The sequence below is a fragment of the Micromys minutus genome, assembly GCF_963924665.1.
Source record: "Micromys minutus genome assembly, chromosome: 24".
Taxonomy (NCBI): Eukaryota; Metazoa; Chordata; class Mammalia; order Rodentia; family Muridae; genus Micromys; species Micromys minutus.
Genome location: NC_137959.1, coordinates 35391645 through 35412999, shown reverse-complemented (window position 1 = coordinate 35412999; position 21355 = coordinate 35391645). Strand labels below are relative to the sequence as shown.

The 21355-nt window shown below is 39.0% G+C and overlaps 1 protein-coding gene across 5 annotated transcripts in view; it reads right to left on the bottom strand.

Moving 5' to 3' along the window:
* Positions 1–21355, bottom strand: part of CNTNAP4 (contactin associated protein family member 4) — a gene marked incomplete at both ends in the record, with an annotated part of 284081 nt that overhangs the window by 89447 nt on the left and 173279 nt on the right. For 4 of the 5 annotated variants that reach the window (XM_080936900.1, XM_080936904.1, XM_080936902.1 and 1 more), the window contains 3 exons: positions 3254–3425; positions 9602–9751; positions 19325–19586. In XM_080936900.1, the coding sequence (XP_080793026.1) occupies positions 3254–3425; positions 9602–9751; positions 19325–19586 (584 nt within the window). The remainder of the gene's footprint in view (positions 1–3253; positions 3426–9601; positions 9752–19324; positions 19587–21355) is intronic. The other variant, XM_080936903.1, reaches the window with a different exon arrangement.

The window sequence follows — 21355 nt, the reverse complement described above, 5'->3', positions numbered from 1 at the left end:
GAAAAATGGCAACCAACAGATTGGCAAAATATCTTTACCAATTCTACATCTGACAGAGGGCTAATACACAACATATACAAAAACCTCTAGAAGTTAGACTCCAGAGAACCAAATAACCCTATTGTAAATGGGGTACAGAGCTAAACAAAGAATTTTTCAACTGTGGAACATCGAAAGGATGAGAAGCACCTAAAGAAAAGTTCAACATTCTTAGTCATCAGGGAAATGCAAATCAAAACAACCCTGAGATTACATCTCATACCAGTCAGAATGGCTAAGATAAAAAACTCAGGTGACAGCAGATGCTGGGGAGGATGTGGAGAAAGAGGAACACTCCTCCACTGTTGGTGGGGTTGTAAACTGATATAACCACTCTGGAAATCAGTCTGATGGTTCCTCAGAAAATTGGACATGATACTACCTGAGGACCCAGCTATACCACTCCTGGGCATATACCCAAAAGATGTTCCAACATACAACAAGGACACATACTCCATTATGTTCCTAGCTCCCTTATTTATAAAAGGCAAGAGCTGGAAAAAAAACCAGATGTCCTTCAAGGGAGGAATAGATACAAGAAATGTGGTACATTTACACATTTACTCATCTATTAAAAACAATGACTTCATGAAATTCTTAGGCAAAAGGATGGAAATAGAAAATATCATCCTGAGTGAAGAAACCATGTCACAAAAGAACACACATTGTATGCAGTCACTGATATATGGATATTAGCCCAAAAGCTCAGAATACCCAAGATACAATTCACAGACCATATTAAGCTCAAGATAAAGGAAGACCAAAGTGTGGACGCTTCAGTCCTTCTTAGAAGGGGGAACAAAATACTTAAGTGAGGTAGAAGGTGGGAGGGACTTGGGAGGAAGAGAAGAGGGAAAAGGGAAAAAGGGGGACAGGATCAGGTATTGGACAAGACAGGTATGTTATACAGAGAGTCAGAAATTTTAACAGAAGTGTGTAGCAATAGGAGATGGGAACTGGGAGTAGCCACCAGCAAGTCTCTTCAGGTAGTATGAGGTCCTCACCTCATATCATCCCAAACACAGAAATTAAACCCAGACATTATTGCAGATGCCAAGAAGTGCTTGCTGACAGGAGCCTGATACAACTGTCTCTTGAGAGGTTCTGCCACAGCCTGGCAAACTCAAAGGCGGATGCTCACAGCCAACCATTGGACTGAGCACAAGGACCCCAATGGAGGAGCTAAAAAGAGGAGTGAAGGAGCGGAAGGGGTTTGCAACCCCATAGGAAAAACAACAATATCAACCAACCAGACCCCTCAGAGCTTCCAGAGACTAAACCACCAAGCAAAGTGTACACACTCAGAGACCCATGGCTCCAGCCTCATATATAACAGAGAATGGCATTATCTGGTGTCAATAGGAGAAGTGGCCTTTGGTCCTGTGAAGGCTTGATTTTCCAGTGTAGAATTCTAGGGCAGTGAGGTGGAAGTGAGTGGGTAGGAAGGGACACACCCTCATAGAAGCAGGGGGAGAGGGGATAGGATGAGGGGTTCCAGAGGGGAAACCAGGAAAGGGGATAACATTTGAAATGTAAATTCATAAAATATCCAGTAAAAGCATAAAAAAGAAACAAAAAATAAACAGAGCAATTCAGTGAGAAGCTGAGAGAAGTGGATTGAATCAGTCATTTCAGAAGATTGGATTGTGCCAAGGCTAAAAGGTCCCAGACCTAGGCCTAGGAATAGTGAGAACAGAGAAACACTGGGCTCAGCCTAAGCTGTGTGTTCATTCATACTGCTTAGGACCCGTTCTCATATCATACCTTCATCTGAGGACATAAAAGTGACATTTTCATGTGTGATGCCATGTGTAAAGACTATATGAGTCGAAAGTACATTCATGAAGAACCATGTGTATGAGTGAGCACCTGTGTCTTTGTATGTATGTTACTTTATGTATAACTTTGATCCTACTAAAACCCGGCTACACTTCTTATAAAGTTAAAAATAAGGTTGTATTTGAAAGGTGAACCACCCATAATGCTAATATGTACCCATAAAGCTGTATGGCAGGGATGCAATTCTGACTTTCTGGTTTTGGGGCTGGACTCTTGTTTTCTTAGTCAAACAAACTACTTGCATTCTTTTCCTTATTTCTCCCATGGTCACTGTCAGGACTTCATGAAGGGAGATTGAAATATTCGTAAGCACTTACATTCTTAGTTCAGGGTCTTTTATGTGGATTTAAATCTGCAATGGTTTGATATTCCACCAAACTCAGTAATTAAATTGAGCCACCTTGGTTACAAAGCATGACCGGTATGACTTCTTCACTACAGTGGCCCAGGCCTACCTATAGTTTTTAATTATTACCCACTGTGGGTTATTATGTCTGAAGTTGCTCATTCTCTATAATTAACTCTCGAGTCCTGCTCGGCCATGTCCCTTGCCTGTGCTCCTACTGAGTTTATGGGGTTATGCTCGCGACTTCATCAATACTCACAGCGTCCCTAGAGGAAGTGATTGTCCTGCTCCTACACAGAAGACACTAACGGGATTGGCACCAATGGGCAAACACTAAAATAAGCACATGACCTGTCCCCTGCCTCTGGATATACCCAACAGTCAGGGTTTTCAATGCCAGCTTGATAACCTATCACACAGGTCCCTGGTTTACTAGTTCCTAATACTCAATATTACTGTTTGGGTGACATAATGTATTAAATTTATTGATGGATTCCCATAACCTATATAAAGACTGATCAAACACAGTAGGATGTTGGTAAACCCAGAAATCCTACAGGAGACTGAGATGTGGAGACGAGGGAATCCCTAGAAGCTCATAGTCCAGGTAGCAAGAAACCCTGTCTAAAACGAGGAGGAAGATGAGAAGAGACACCCTAGTTGTCCTCTAACTTTCACATGCATGTAGTGACATATGTGTCTGCCCACACTCACAAACACACATATGTTCAGTCACAAACACATATGATCACATGTTGTATACCCATAGACAAGGTTAAATAATAAATAAAAATAAAAACCATAACAGCATGAGCTTTGTAGGTTGGTAGCAGATTTATATGTAACTAACATAGTCACACATATTATATCTGTTGTTAATATTATTTGAAATATGTGATATAAAACAACTGCTAGATTTGTTTATTTTTAATATAGATACAATTCATTTCTGGTGTAACAGATTATATATATATATTCAAAATTCTGAATAGGTCAATGGGCAACAGGGAGATGCGAGGCTGTCTTTACCTGTCTGAGATGCCACAGGAGTCTATCTGAAGGTCACTGAAGTTGCCAAGGGACCCTTGCTGGACTGCAATCAGATCTATCATTTTTTCGTGGATGGAGATGAGTCTCATACATCCTTGAAATCCACCTAGAGGACTCTTACACTTGGATCCAAAGCTTTTGTCTGGACAACCTGATAAGAGCAAATCAAAGTAAAGCCATAGTACACTGTAAAAAAAATGAACCAGTATTTTGGATCACAGCAGAATTTATAAGGAAAAATAAATAAATAAAACACATTTGATTATCCTTGGCATTAAATAAACCCTCTGGAATCATTATTAGTTTCATCTAAATCCATGCAAAGTGTTTTCTTTGTTTCCATGGGCTTCAAAGGAAGTCTCTAGAGTTGTGATAATTGTGTGTACCACTGTAGCTTGATCTAGCTTCAGAAGTTTAGTTATTGGCTTCAAAATCCTAAATGTGCCAACCAGCAATGTCAGACATTCTAGAACGTAAGCAGGGAACTTGGCCTTTGGAATAGAAGACTCAAGGCATAAACTAGGATGTGTACACTGAAGACAAGAAAAGATAAATTGATAATAATAAAATGTCTTTGTACTTAAAGCTAACTATCTGAGAAAGGAGATATATTGATCTGGAATAAAATTACTAACTCTATTTTGATTAAATACTTCATTTCCTTATACATGTAAGAGCCACATATATATTTGACAGATACAAATGGCTAAATGTCAAAAATATTTCACTGCTTGATTTTATTTATTCTTTGGCTCAGCAAACAATGTCCTCTTTATGCTGATTTTTTCTAACATTTAAGATTTGTTCTTATTATTTAAATAACAAATATAATATTAACCATTACTGCCTGGCTTTAATGATGTTCTAAATGTTTATTCAAGTGAAGTAAATAATTTTATGGAGTATGAGCACATATATTTCACTTACATATTTTCCATCAATCTTTCTTTGCTGCTACAGCTGTTGGCTACCACTACAATTTCACAGATTAGAAAGGAAGCAGCAACTTCTTAATTCCTCTACACTACTTTTCCACCTGGAAATTTTCATTACAATTATTTTTTTTTCACCAAGGACACATCTCTTTAATCCTATCTTTTCCCAGTAAAATAAACTTGCATGGCAAATAAAGACCAGTATTATTTAAAACTATTAGCAGGTACTCTGAAATATGCTTTTTTGATTTTAGTAGAGATTTCAAAGTTTCAAATTTAATATGTCAACAAAAGGCAATCACAGGTTTTTAAAGAGTAATTTGAGGTATGTATAAATGTATATATTTACAGTAATTAAAATTCTCCTGGACCATAGTATACTGTCATATGACTATATCCTCTAACAGAAAGACTTCCTTGTCTCCCAGGTTATATAATCAGTAAGGAAATTTTCAGGGAGAGACGGTTCTGGTGGAGCTGTCTGGACATTGGGAAGATAATTCCAGAAATAGTTACAGTGATATATGAGTCACACTGCAATAAACATTCTGTAATCCAGCTACCTGCAAACCACCCATGTGTCTGTAAGGAGCCTCAGGAAAACCCATTAGTTCATGAGCTACACTGGAATGAATAATTTCTTTGGTCTATTGTAGGTGTCTTCCTCAGAGCAAAGATTCAGAAAGAGCCATACAACATATGGGATTATAACAATATCCTTGTAGGTGACTATTACCCAATTGAAAATGTCAGAATAAAGAAGAAAGGGCAATAGTCACAAACACTTGATAGTTCTTGTACACCAGGAATGTAAACTACTTGGCTACTCTCTTCTATTGCTGGTGAGCCTAACACATCTCAAATTATTTTTAAGTGAGCTACATCATGCAGAATGCTTGTGAGAAACAAAACAGAGCAAACTGAATGGCAAAGAAAGACAATAAAACTATAAACAAAGCCAAGAGTCTGATCATGGGTACTTCATGTTCCTGGATATAATGCTCAGTTATCAAGAAATTCCAAGAACAAAGAAGGGTTAGATCAGGTCTTTAAAGGCAACCATGGGTTAATATTATGCACTACAAGGAAGAAGTTGAATACTGAATCTATTCAAGATGAAAGTACTACAGTAGGAAGACTCCTAGAGACTTTTCAATGCTGAATTGATGGATGGATCCATTATCAGAGGCAGTCATCACGTTAAATACCTCCAGAGATGACACATAAATTACCACTGTGTGCTGCTGTTTCAGAAGGGAGGTGCCATTTCATGGTGGTATGGCCTGGTCCTTAGATACCTGATGCTTGCCTTAAACAGGGAACTTGAATGTGAGTATTCTATACCTCAGTTAGCATCTCCAGGTGGTGAAGCATGCTGTACTACCCGTCAAAAAGATTCCAAAAGAGAATTTACAAAAATTAGACACTCAACTCTTCTCTATGTGGAGAGCTAAGATTTTGAACGTATGGCTTATAAATCATCAAAGCTGAGGGACATCCCACAATGTGCATTGATTTTTTTTTGAAATGTGTTCATTTGAAAGAAGAAAGGTTAAGAGAAGAGAGAACGAAGTGATGGATAAATAATGGCTGTTTTGTGTGGCATATGGAGTTCTGTTCTTTGAGAAGTAGCCCTACATCCTGACAGCCAATGCAACAAGCCCTCTGAAGTCTGCAGAGTGAGGACAGAAGCCAGGCTGTTGGGGCAGAAGAACTCTTGATATTAGAGCATGCCAGCTAGTTTAGCAGGACTGGATTCAGTCACCACCTCTTTGAAGTTGCAGTTGAATTTGGAGAAAAGCAAAGGAGAGTTCATGAGAACTTTTTCAGGACATGTTTTAGTGATAAACGGTCCCCTGTTCGTATAAACAAAATGTTTTCAGTGGTGACAGACAGGGACATGATGATGGAGAGGGACACACAACTTTCAGCATGTGTTTATCTCCCTGTCAGTGGCAGCCCAAGAATCAAGCCAGTGGTGTGCCTTAGGAACTCCCACCTCACCTCCTCCCCAAATATACCTTTGCCAATAATCCCTGAAGTTTCCCAGGACAGATGTGATGCCCATGTGGAAACATCTGCCTCAGATGTTCTTGGGACACAGAATTCCCAGTCCCTAATTTCTAATCAGACTGTTTGTTATATGGACTGATCTTCTCAATCATACTCTGAAAGCATGAAGCTAAATCCTAAAAATGTTGAGATAGTCAAGACCTTTCAAGGCATATATTAAAGGGACTGGTGTTGGGGTTTTACCGAGGAAGCTTTATAGCATGTCTTTTAGGGGTGCTGTAGTATATGGTTACACATTTATAAAAACAGACAAATGAAAATATACTCTAAACTCAGGTAGTGATCATCTACCTAGACAATCCTCGAGAGACAAATGTGTATGATAGTTAGTCATTTTTTTAAACGACTTTATTTTGCAAAACAAAGATAAATGTAAAGATTTTAAACATTTTTTGCTTAAAATTATACATTTTTGTCAGTACTGTTTTTTCAGACATTAAAATAAATTTTACATAAAACCATGTGAATATGTTTTTTAGTCAGTACTTGATTTTTTTCAAGGGCTTGACAGTATGCATTGAAAACGTACTAGTTGCAATAAGTGTAAAGTACATGCAAAAAAAAAAAACGCAACATGGAAATAGTCAAGTCATTTTAACACAAAAATATGCATGAAAAGATGTGAATTTCTTTAATATCATTAGAGGAATAGGAAGATGGCTCTGTGGATGAGTATTTATATAACAATGAGGAAGTGAGATTGAGTCCCAAGCAGCCAAATAAAAAGCTAGACATGGCAGTGCACATCTCTTTTGACTAAGTGCTATGGAAAGGCAGAACAAGGAGGATCACTCTAGGTTGCTGGATGACAACCTCTCTCCAGGTTAATGAGAGACTAGATTATAAGACAGGATATTTGGCATTCTTTTTTGGCCCTCACACATGCACCAGTGGGCACATGCTCTGTACACACACACACACACCCACACACACACACAGACATGCACACACACAAATACTCATTCGCATATACTCACAAGCTCACACTCACACACACACATACATTCACACACAAACACATATACTCACAGGCACATACATATGCTCACATACATACATATACACAGACATATACTCACTCACATACACACAGAAGCACATACACATATACTCATTCACATATACATACATGAACACACAAATATGTGTGAGTGTGTGTACCACATCCAGACATGCATACACACATTTACACAAAACGTCACTGATCTCCTTTGAAATGCCTGTATGTTCTGAAACACAGAAATAAAGTAATGTAGACACGGGAGTGCACAGTGAAGAACCAGGCAAGCTTGCAATGCTGCTGTAAATCTTGGAGAATCTGAACGATTCTAGAATAGTATAGAGTGTGACATGTGTATCATAATAAACACAAATTACAGCATGCATATATTTCACTCTAAATTATTACAATGTGAATAAACACAATAGCAAGAGAAAAATGAATAAAGTAGCCAAGGATTACTAAATTTGAACATAAAAGACATAAAATGCTGTAAAGAAAGACAATTCCATTTTCATGATTTATTAACAGTTTTACTCAACTTTCTATTTTTATTTTGTATCCTTTAACAATATGCTTTGCACTGAGTTTGGTTTTTTTTTTTCTTTTTTCATATCTCTTTTAGTGTTCTAAATATTTTCCTTTGGATGAAAAGCTCTGGCTTATATTTTACTAGATATCTTACTATTGATTAAAAGTCTAGTCATTCCTATAGGTTACCACAGAATCCATCATGTGTTGTAACGTAGCTTAGTCCAGAAATGAACAATTCTCATTCTGGAAAGCAAATATATCACTTAAAATTATAACCTTTGACTGCTTTTGCAGTGGTGGATTGCATAGGTTTTGTTTCGTGAAGATTTTGTTTTTAATTATGTGTATGCATGTGTTACTGTGTGGGTTTGAATGTACAGGTATCTGTAGCAGTCAGAGGAAGATGTTGGATCCCAGGAAGCAGGAGGTTCGGGTGGAATGAACCACCTTATGGGGGCTAGAAACTGACTCAGGTCATCTGTGAGGGCAGCAAGCGCTCTTAACCACTGAGCCACATCACCAGCCCCTTGGTTTGGATTTCCTTATTTTACTTCATTTTGTTTTGTTCTTTAATTTGTACTTAAGCCTCTGGTGAACCAGACTTCATTAAAATTCTTAGAAAATAACTTGCATTTTATTGGTAATCCATCAAGATTGAAAATCATTCTCCATATCAAAAAAATTATTCTAGAATTAGTTGTTACTTTTAAGATTTATTTCATTTTGTGTGTGCATGTGTGTGTGTGTGTGTGTGTGTGCATTTGTGTATGTGTGTGTGTGTATTTGTGAATGTGTGTGTGTATGTGTATGTATATTGTGCAAAAGGCTGAAGGCATCAGATCCCCGGGGACTGGACCTACAGGCAGTTGTGAGATACCCGACATGGGTTCTTGGAACCAGGCCCTGATGCACTAGACAAGCACTATGAACCTTAACCACCAGTGTATCTCCCTGGCCTCCAAAGCCACTACTCAATCACAGTTAAGCAATATCCAAACAACGGTCATATGGGAAGAAAGCACTTGGACACGTCCGTCTACTGAACTGTACTCCTTATGTCAGAGTCGATGTGTTCGTTTCAGTTGTGAGACCTCTTTCTCGTGCCACTAATGTGCTCTCCTAAGCTTTTATTCCAATCAAGCATCCACGAGATGATTAAGCACTTCATCTGTTCTTCTTCCCTAAGGAGAAGGCTGATGCTGAAGGCCAGTATCCTGGTTTTATCAAATGGACCAGTATATTTGTTTTTCCTCAGCAAAGAGACTGAGTTGCAATGACTAATTATGTTAAATTATTTGTCCAGTGGCATAATACTGCTTTCTGCACTGGGCAGAGAGGAAGCAGTCGGAATGCGCTAGGGGAACTAGGAGTCAGGTCAGAAACACAAACACACACACACACACACACACACACACACACACACACACACGTGCGCGCGTGCGCACACACAAAGAAATCAACCCATCAAATCAGAGGATGATGTGTAAGGGCCATTTAACACTAGGAGAATCTAACAAGGCTTGAAGATGGGAACTGAAGAGAGTGACCTACTTAAAATCTCATTATAGAAACAGTAAGCATAAGGAAGTCTGCCTTGTAGGAATTCATTTTAGGTCACAATTTGTCATTTTGATCCACTCGACATTTTCATGTTTAAAGAGAGTTAAAAATTAGTCCCGGGGGTTAGCACTGCTTAAAGCATGAACGATATTGTCTCCAAGACACAGATATGATCAAGACACAAATATGATCCAATGGACTACATCACGTGACTCCTTTGCTTACCTCCAAAGTAAAAGATGCCTCCTGAATTAACCTGCTCTGGTCCCAGCCAAGGAGAAGCAGGGCTGATGTGGCCGTCCACAACCACACTCAGGTGATTCCTCTTAGCAGACAAGGAGACGGAATGCCACTGACCATCATCTAAGCCAGCACCTGGGGAGAGGAGGCAGAGGAGTAACTCTGAATAGTGAACACAAAGAAGCCACTTATGAACAGCAGTAGATACCACACTAAACACAATGCTGGCATCTGCTGCAGACCCACCTTACCTGAGGGATACGTTATAAGATACCCATCAATGCCTGCAACCCCATACACACTGCATTTTCAGTGTACATATAGCTATAATAAAGTACAACTTACAAAGTAGGCACAGTCAACTGTTAGGCAGTGTCAACAGTAACTCAGACTAGAAGAGAAAAACAGACTGTAGGCGTCATTTAAGTCTATGAACAGCTTACTTCTGGCTTTTCCCATTTAGTATTTTCAGACCATAGTTGGTCACAGTTGCCAAAGCTGTGGAAAGTAAAACCTCAGATATGGGAATTCCATTAAATTGTCCCCCATATCAAGTGTGAAGGATGTACCTATAATCCCACCATTTGGGAGGATGGCTAATACAGGAAGATTACCAGTTTGAAGGCAGCGTAGGCAAATAGTAAGTTTAAGGGGAGACGGAAAATCAAGTGAGCAAGTGAGAGATGGAGACAGAGAGAGACAGAGAGACAGATAAATCACCTTATTAGGACAGTATTAACCAAAACTTCAAAGTAGAGACCAGGTACATATAAGCAGCTAAGTGGACTAAATGGGTTGTGGGGTTTTGTTTTGTTTGGTTTTTGTTTTTGTTTCTGTTTTGTTTTGTTTTGTTTTAAGAGCACATGTTGTTGAGAGGGAAAAGTGATTGCTGGGGATGAGGGAAAGAAGGAATGGGAGGTAGATTTAATCAAGACATATTTTCTGCCTATATGAAATTATCGAAAACTAGACATTAAAACAGTATACTGTATACTAAATGTCTTTTGAAAGAACTCCACATAGATTAAACATAAGGTTACAGCATAGCTCTATCTAAGACTGCTGGAGAAAATCTTCATGATAAGAGGCTTACAGGAATACTTTCTCTCTAGAATTACCCAACACTCTTTGATTCAAATTCATAAGAATTTACAAACTATGACTGTTAAATAATGTAGAACTAATTCTAGCAGTCTATTTAGCCATCTATCATCTATCCATCATCTATCCATCTATCATCTATCCATCATCTATCCATCTATCATCTATCCATCATCTATCCATCTATCATCTATCCATCATCTACCCATCTGTCATCTATCCATCATCTATCCATCTATCATCTATCCATCATCTATCCATCTATCATCTATCCATCATCTATCCATCTATCATCTATCCATCATCTATCCATCTATCATCTATCCATCATCTATCTATCTATCATCTATCCATCATCTATCCATCTATCATCTATTCATCATCTATCCATCATCTACCCGTCATTTATCCATCTATCATCTATCCATCTATCATCTATCCATCTATCATCTATCCATCTATCATCTATCCATCTATCATCTATCCATTATCTATCCATCTATCATCTATACATCATCTATCCATCCATCATCTATCCATCATTTATCCATCTATCATCTATCCATCTATCATCTATCCATCTATCTACTATGCTCACTATCTCTTGTTCTCATTCTTCTCTCTCTTACTTTATCCCACTCACTCGCACTCTTTGGGCATAATACACACAATTCTAATTAGACTCACAATTTTATATAAATTTAATGTTGCTCTAATAAAAGACAAGGAGTTTACACTAAAACATAGTCTCTAGTTCTTCTTAAGGCAACACTGCATTCCTCCTCTCAAAGGCAATTGTAACAATTACAATGGCCATGACCAAGGCCAAATTGGGATAGGGAATCTGAGCTCTCTATTAGTAGATTTACCAGTCACTCGTATATCCAGAGAACATCCCAGTCAGTAAACAAAAGTTCTATCACCCTACAAAGCCCAAAAAGGCATTTAAATTGCTTAATTACACTGAGTGTGTTTTCCTCATAATTACAGTTTGAAAATCCACCAAAACTCCCTTAAATTTTTCACATTGTTCTGTCATGGATGTACTAAAAGGGACACAAATCTTACTCAGGGTTGAACACATAGTGTTCTATCATCCAAGAAAAGAATCTTTTTCAGGACCCAACTCAGACACAGAATTAAAGAAGGCAGAATAGATACTTAAATTTAGACCGTTTTTTTCAGAAGGCACTCTACTTAAAAGACAGAATAGAGCTATATTGCCAATGACTGAGTAAGATTGGAATAAACTCATCAAATGTCCCCAATCCAGCAGAATGTCCCCTTGTAGCACTTCCGTTAGGAGGCAGAATGCAGACAACCCGTACCATACTTAATCAACAAAAGCATATGCTTTTAGCTGTATCTCTGATCCCCATGTGTCCTCTACTCTGTCCCCAAAGCATAGATGTTTCCACCATGCATAACTCCAATATTGGTCCTTACGTTTTCTCCTCTTCTTAGCCTTTGCTTTCCAAATATCTATGCTTCTGAAGTTTCCATTTTCCAATGTATTCTACAGTGATTGTGTGTGAATGAGTGTGTGTGTGTGAGGGCACCTATGCTTATACCTGTGCCTATGTCTGTGTGAAAGCAATCATATACATGCCCTCTAACACCAGTCCTCCTCCTCTACCTCTTTGAAAGTCTCTTGTTCTGCACTGTGGCATATGCTGAGGTAGGTGACTTCCTAACTGCTGGGGTTCTGACTTCCTAACTGCTGGGGTCTTCCTGTCTCAGCTTCCAGTCTTCCCATAGGAAAATCAGACTTAGTGACACATGCTACCCGGTCTGGCCATACTAAGTAGATTCAGGGGTTCAGACTCGAGTTTACATTGGTGTTCACCAAGTGCTCTATCCACTGAATAATCTTTCCAGTCTTGACTTTGTTCCCTCCTTCGGCTACAGAGTTTGAGATATAGCCCTAGATAATTTCCAAATCATAATCATGGACCTTGTCTCAGTCCCCAGGTGCTGGGATCCAAGGTATGTGCTACTTCATCTAGCTTGCACAGTGACACTTTTATAACATATGATAAAATGAATTGCTATGTAATTAAATGACATATAAATATAGGTACACGGACTGAGGTGGTGGCTAGTGGTTCAGAGCATTGTCTGCTCTTCCTGGGGACCAGGATTTGATTCCCAGCAACTTTATGTTATTTCAACATCATCTGTAACTCAAGCCTCTGGGGATATGATGCTCTCTTCTGGCCTTCAGATACAGCTGTACAGGCAGACAAAACATCCATACACGGAAAATAAAAACCGGGATTGAGACATAAAAAAAGAAAAAAAAAACCCAAACATGTCTATTAAGTATGTGTTTACACTTTAAAGTGATATCTCTGTGTTATAACTGTTTCTAAAAGCTTTATGTCTGTTTTCATACTTATGCATTCATACAAGTCCTGCAGAGAGCCAGTGCTGGTCCAAAGATCCTGCTTTCTATGGTAATGCCCTGGGCATCTGCTGATTGGGCACAGGACAGATTTAAACCAAAGGCTTGGGGAGGCCTTTGGAATCCTGCTTTCTTTACCAAAGCCAAGTTAGATTATGAACAAAAGATTGGCATGACTGCCCACTCCACAATTTGGCACAGAGAAAATCATCCATTTAACAAGCCAGCAGGTTACAAACTGGGGCCACACTTTAGAAATCTGAAACTGTGTGTGATAGACATCATTTACATGTGGAGGAGACTTATTGCCTGTCACTGGGATAGATTGCTCAAGTTAAAACTTGATGCCTGACATATCCCAGCTAGCTTTACCTAGTAAATCAGATCCTCTGTTCACTTTTCTATCTCTCAGTTGGATAAGAAGGATCCCCTTCTTTTAAAGGAGGAAGAAAAGAACTCATGCAGCTTGTACTTTTTCCTTTATTAAGTATATGACATAACTCTATTGCTACTTTATTAGTTATTTTTTTTAAAACTGTGGCAGAATAGTAAAGAAAAAATCATTTTAAAGGCAAGAATTATAGATTAGTGGTTGATAATGCTGCTGCTCTTCCAAAGGACTGGAGTTCAGTTCCCAGCACCTGAACTTAACAGCTCACAACCTACTACAACTCCTTATAACTTCAGAGGCTCTGATACCCTCTTCTGGCCTCTATAAATACCTACCTACCTACACACACACACACACACACACACACACACACACACACACACACACACACACACAACTTTTTTTTAAAGAAGGAAGGTTTATTGTGGCTTATAGCTAGCAGGCATGGCAGAATTCCTGGTAATACAAGTGTGTGGCTGAGATTATTATTCCCATTCCAGTAGGGGGGAAGACAGAAAAAGAGCAGACCCAAGGTAGGGCAGGGCTATAACCCTCCGTGGCTCAGACCCAGTATCCCAGTTCCTCCAATTATGCCTCCAGCCTCAAAGTTTCCACAATCTCAAAACATCACCTGTAGTTGGGGTTCAGGAGTCCTAAGCTCTGAGCCGTGAAGTTGGGGGAAGAGGGTGTTTTACATGTAATCCATAACAGCCACCACTCATAATTCCTGTTCCATCCCGGGAATGAAGGTCAGTGCCCTGGAGGAGGCAAACAACCCATCACTGGGATTGACCCAGTGTCCACTCATTAGAATCTGGGGAGAGATTGTACTGTTGGCATACTAATAACATAATTCTAACACTGCCATCAAGCCAATTGTTCAGAAGTACCATTTGGTGCTTTCTAGGTATTGTGTGATTTACACCACATTGGTTATTACTCTCACTTTAAGTGTATAGACAATAATTCTAGGTCAGAGTAAACAATTCCCCCAGGTGCTACCAAGCCAGTAAGCAACAAACTGAATCAGAAGCCCTTACCTGACTCTAAAACCCCAAATTTACTCTGCATATAAATCAGGCACTCTCATTATTTTTCTTCACGTCAAATAACTCTGAGAAGAAGAGCCAGGACTGATGATACAACATGACTGCCAGGAAGCTAAGCTTTAAGAAGGTGCCTGGCATACAGGAATAGGGGAAGGACCTGAGGCGATCCTATTGAACATAGGTAAACTCCCCAGGATGCCAACATCAGTCACTACGTTACAATAGGATCATGAGAAGAAACCAAGACAAGATCTAGGCTATCCATGATGGTATATCCCTGTAATCTCAGCACTTGGAAGAAAGAAACAAGAAAAGGCCTCTAAGTTCAAGGCCAACCCTGTCTACATAGTAAGTTCCAGGCCAGCTTGTAAGACCCTGTCTCAAAACATCAAAAAGACAAAACAGACAAACAAAAACACTATTATTTCAAAATCTTGGATGTGCACAGTTAAAAAAAAAAAAAAAAAAAAAAAGAAGGTTAACATGTAAACCACAGGAATACTAGCTCTCTCCCTCCTCTGAAAAAATGTGAAAGACTACTGTTGCCCTGGGGATGTTTAAGGTCCCACTGCAGGTTCATGGTCTGAAAGCTTGGTCTCCAGGTAATGCAGCTTTGAAACTTTCAAGAGGTAGAGCCTGGCTAAAGGAAGCAGGTCACCAGGAACAAGTTTTAAAGGCTATAGACTACCCTGTAGTTCTGGCCTTTCTGCTTTCTGGCCAGATGTGATGGGAGCAGGCTCTTCTACCAAGCATTTCTATCATAATGAAGTATACCAGTTCAACATGCATTTCCCAGCAAGATAGACTGGAACTTCGCAAAGCCATGAGCTAAGATAAGTTCTTCCCCCTTTAACATTGCTTCCACCAGGTAGGGTGGTCCCAGCAACACACACTACAAAGGCTACAGGAATGACTCCCTTTCCTTTGCCAATTCCTTCAGCTTTATTCCATTCTGCCAGCCTTCTAGATTAAGATTATCAAAGTATCAAACAGTGTTACTCTTATGTCCCTAGACCATTTAATCAACAGCCAGCATTTGGTTTCTAGACACTACCAGTCAGTGAACATAACCCCAAAGTTTATATCATTCTTCATATTTTTGCATCAAGCTGATCATATGACTCTCCAGGTATGTCCCCAGTCTTGTAACAAGCCACAGACTCAGTGTGCTCAAACTCCAAATGTTTGGGTGATTTAGGGCAGGAAAACACTGTCAACTGCAAGAGCAAGAACTGAATAATAAATGGATATGCAATCGCAGATGACAGATAGAATAGCATTGTTCTAGAACTGTCTCTTCCTCAGCCAAACCCCTCAAACCCTGTCTTTGGCCCAAAGCACATCACCACAAAAATTACAGTAGGAAGGAGTTTTTATCGACTTTCATCTGGGTGATCTCCAGGCCTATCGTAAATTGCTATAGAAACGGTCTGACAGCTTAGCTGCCCTTGGCCTCTGCTGAGACTGTAACAGGCATCTAGAAGAGAAGATGGATAAAGAAAAGAACTAAGCCTGTCACTTAGAGTAGATCCTCTGCAAAGGTGCAGAAGGCAATTACATGGCTGCCATCACTCAAGGAACCTCTGAAGAGTGGTACCTAATCCCAAATACACCTCGGCACTCTGAAATCACCAGGAATTCTACACTTGCCATCGTCACTAGCCAGAATTAAGGACCTAGATTGCTCGATAGCTCCTGTCAAGGTGAAAATATAGGGGTCATTGGTGATGATCACTTCAGTGGAGGGCAGAAGTTTAAAGGTGACAGGTTTACAGTGGGAAGAGAGGAAGAGGTTAACAAGAAAAGGGAATGAGACAAAACTGTAAAACTTCCTTTTTCTGGGTTAGACACACCAGGAGGGCTGAACCACAGCCAGGAACACAAGGATTGCAAATGTCTATCAAAACAGCAGACACACATCAGGTAACATAGGCAGGCGTATGACAAGCACAGTCTTCTACAGGGCCAAAAAGCTTGTTCATGGGACTGTTTTTCACCATTAGGCAACACATAAAACCATTGTAGGAGCCTACAACTTGACAACAAAGAATTTCATTTTCAATAAGAAAATTACATTAGGTCCTTGATGTCATCTGGATCAGATTTGATTTGACATCTCTAACAATTACAAGGACTGAAAATATCTTGTGTCATGAGGGATTTCAAAGCACTGCTAAAACATTTCATGATTTAGGCTAATATACTATCATTAATATTTCAAGTATGGCTTAGGTTCACATAATATTTTTCAAATTCCAAATGACAATTTGTCAACGGTACATCCCATTACAAACTTAGCCTGATAATTCAAATATTTGCATAATTCAGTTCTTTCTCCATATAGTTTTGGTTTTTTTTAACTATTAGAGGCAAAAATATTTTGAAATTCTCAAGCCCTTAAGATTAGTATTTTCTATGTGTAATAACTATGACTATTTAAGCCTTCCTTATATAATGAAGAGATTTAGCATAATATAATACACCAAAGTGCCCCAAGTAGAAAATAATTTCCTATGAGAAAAGAAACTGACCAGGCACTCAACTACCATTTAAGTAATTTATTTGTAAATTTAAAAATCGATTTGCTTTACTGAAATTTGCAAAAAATTAATATATATAATAAGTCCATTTGGGATTCACTTGGTAATGTTTAACATCAAATCAATTGCTGAATTATTATGACTTTAAATAAAGCCATGTATGACTGTTGGTTTGGTATTATATGATATTAAATCTTCTTATCATAAAAGTATGGCTTAGCTTTCCATAATTATTAAATATGTAATTTTGAGAGAAACTGGGAAAAAATGAGGGAGCAGAGAGTTGCCAGGCCAACATTTGCTATTTTCAGTGCAATATATTTTGCTACGCTGACACTCATAGTCAGATTCTTTATTATAAGCTATGAAAATAATCATATAAAGTCATGTGGTAACATAATGGGTTATGTTGTGTCTGTATTCAAACACTCATTTAGAGATTTTTAAAATCATTTAGGGTATTCTTTACAGCGCTATACCTAGTAATTTATTAACTACACATTCCTGTAAAAAGGTTGGGAGTGAGTTAGCTTCCTGCAGCTCCCTACAGTAATGCTGTGCTGAAGCACTTTCTTTAGGATGTTGAAAAGGAGGCTACTGCCGTAACCACTTCAGAGGATGTCAAATACATTGCAATACACTACACACCAATGATGAGCTTACATTTTAAGACTCTTGTTTTAGGAGTCTCTTAATTATTCATGTGACACTGACTAATTTATGTCATTTTTTTGTGCAGACTACAAACCCACCGCATTGAACATTACATAAAAAGTCACAGCACAGTACCCGCCCAAAAATTATAATTAATGCTGATTTTCTAGGACCTTAACTTCAACTGCAGTGATACTAATGGCAATAAAAAATATACAAACGTTAGGCCAGTGTGCTGTCTGGTTTCATGTTAACTTGACACAAGCCAGAGTTATTTTGGAAGAGGGAGCCTCACTTGAAAAACTGCCCTTACCACATTGGCCTAGGGGTGAGTCTGTGGTACATTTTCTTGATTGATGTGGGAAGGCCCAGCCCACTGTGGGTGGTGGGCCTGGGTGCTTACAGAAAGCAGACTAAGCAAGGCATGGAGAGAAAACCCTTAAGCAGCACTCCTCCATGGCCTCTGCATCAGGTCCTGCCTCCAGGCTCTAGGCCTGAGCTCCTGTGCTGATAGAGTGTAATACTGAACTGTGAGTAAAGTAAACCTTTTCCACTCTAAGTTCCCCATGGTCATGGTGTTTTATCACAGTAATAGAAACCTAGCTATGTAGCAGGTTAACACCGGTTTGTATACTTGTTCTTCCTAATAGATTCAAAGTCTATTTTAACTTTTCTCATTTTTTTTTCCTTCTCCAATCATATTCTATAAATGCTGATCACAGTTAATATAGAGGAGTGGTACAATAGCATCCATAAATTGTTGTTCAAGATCATTTATTAAATTAATGTAGCAATTTACCCCAATGTGACCTCTAGCTGCCAGGAGTGATGCTATTCTATATATGAAAAAATATGACGGAGATTCCTTGTTGCAAGCTATATAATTTTAATGACGAGACAAAAATATCCCTCACCCACAGCTCTGACCTAGATTGAACATTAATTTCCAAGACACATATAAAGTCACCTTAATTATATTACCTCTAATTGACAAATGGATACTTTTTATTAATTATAAACGCTAGAGCAACGTCAATGGGTGCCCAAACAGCAACTTTCGTTGCCTCTTTAAAAACATACCCAACCATTGCAAGGTACATTTGCATATTAGTATAAAATGACATAAATAGATATAGGTGCCAGTGTGGCCTCTGTCATGCTCCACACCAAGTTGGAAAATAGCTGTTTAACATTCTAATTTTTCACTGAAAGACATCCAGTTAACTTATTGGCCTGTTTTCAGGGCCATTCACTGCTTCCCCCAAAGCCCATTTTCTCCTGCTAGACTGATTACTTGTCTGAGTTGGAAAAAGGGTCATGGATGGAAATTTCTACTCCCTCATCATTATCAACTATGCTAATAAGAACTTTGAATACAGGAATCACATTTAGAAGAAAATTGGAATCAAGTTCCTCTAAGGAAAGATACTGATAACCGTATTAACTCAAGTATCCATTTATTAAACAAATATTAATTTTTGGCTATGCATAAAATTTATGGAGAAGGAACAGAGAGATAATGAAATCTTTCAAATCCATATGCTTTGCCTGCAGGAAGACATTTATTACCTGCTGTGATGTCACTGGGTGACTTTCCTGGCTGGTGAAGATGCAGTTTAAGTTTGCCATCGCTGAGCAAGAGAAGAAGACTGCATGACAGCATCTGGAATTCACTGAAGAGCAGAAGCCCCGCCTTGTTCCAGGTTCGGAATTGAAAACTGGCTGAAATGGCTTCCTCTTTGGAAGATGCTGGGAGGACCAAGTAACTCCTGGTGCTCAGAAACGTCAGAGGCATAGACTGTGGTTGTGAACAAGAGAATGAGGTATTTCCCTGGGGAGAAAGGACAAGAAAGAGCACTCAGCTCGTTACCCTCCACACAGAATGGAGTTTAAATACTCATAAAGTCTAGTTAGCAATCTCACATCATCCTAGCCTGACAACAATCGGCTGTTACCATTTTCCCAGACTTTTCTCATCATTCTTCAACCTTAGTGTGGACATGCAATGTCAATGAAATCAACTTCATTGAGAAGAATAAACAATGAACTTTTACTTTATACAACTGTTACATTGTATGTGTATGAAAGGTCAAAAGTTTGAGAACACAAATGTTAACTGCTAACATGTAAACATACAGAGTGAAGAGAATTTTAAGACTATTAAACCCTATGGAGATGTGAACAGTTATCACCTTCAGTTTGATCCAATACTTTATTTGGTTAGCTGCCCCCTCCTGCCTTACATAGCACATCCTCTTGCTCAAGAGCAGTGGGGGTCTTGGCATAAGTGCTGTGGATAAACATTATTTAGGACAAACACCACATATCTTACTATATTTCTGTTCAAATTATCTCCCCTTAATAAAACACAAGCAATGAAATTAAAATCTTACTGTGAGTTAGAAACATACAATGAGCATGAATTCACAGAGAATTTGGAATGAAATCTATTCTATAATAAATATTCTTGTGATGTTCTTTGGGATTTTCTGCACAACATGAGATTCAATTTGCATATTTTGAATTTTAAGCAATGTAAGAAATTAATGAAAATCTATTTAAATCTGCATTTTGTTATCAAAATAGTAAAGTTGGAAACCGTGTTTCACAGAATTTCAATCTTTGCATCCAGCTAAAAGTTCCTTCAAAACCTAGAATGATCTTTGACAAAAGAACACCAGCCATTTTGCCTTAGAGGTGTTGGGAATCATATACAATGGAGGATAAGTACAATCCTGCAGCAACAAACACACACTGCCTGCTTGCTAGCAGAAAGACTAAAATTCCATCTTCCAAAACTCATGCCAAAAAGCCATGCTAGGGACTTTGTAGATGTCCACTGGTCAAAAGACTTGTTACACAAGCTTGAGAAATGCAGTTTAGATCTCAGAATCCCACCTAGATGCTGGATGGGCAGGAGGGCACCAGTAATTCCAACCTCAGAAGGCTCAAAGACTGGGAGATCCCCAGCCCAAGCTGGCTAGCGGCACGCGGGCAAGCTCTGAGTGTGATCGGCAGATACAGACTCAATGAATAAGGTGGACTAGTCACTGGGGATGATTTGCAACAGCAACCTCAAGCCTCCATTGCACACATCCACATATATGCAAAACAAGCAAACAACAACAAGCCAGGAATGCACGTACATACCCCCAAACACACACATATGGTTTGTCCAACTTCCTGTTCTCTCCCACTCTGTACCACATATTTATCGTGACAGCTGGTCCTGCTGAGCAGCAATAAGCCAAGCTGATGTCCAGCCCAGAGGTGTATCATGCATTTATTAGGGACAGAAGGTACCCAGAGGCAACAGCTCCTGTAGAACCCTCAGAAAGCTGACAAACACTCTGCCAATCTACTTGGTGCATTCACGCTGTCACTTCAGTTAGTGACCTTCTCCTGCCAAACCTTCCCTTCCTGGTTCCTCTGCTAAGGCCTAATTGTAACACACTCTGCTATTGCTTCCCTGACTGAGCCATGACTAACAGTTAGAATTAAATGCTGCCATATTTCCATAGACTTGGGGTTTAATGGAGCCCAGACAACACTGCTAATTAGATAGCTTGGCAGCTACAATGTTGTACCAGCCTATAAGTC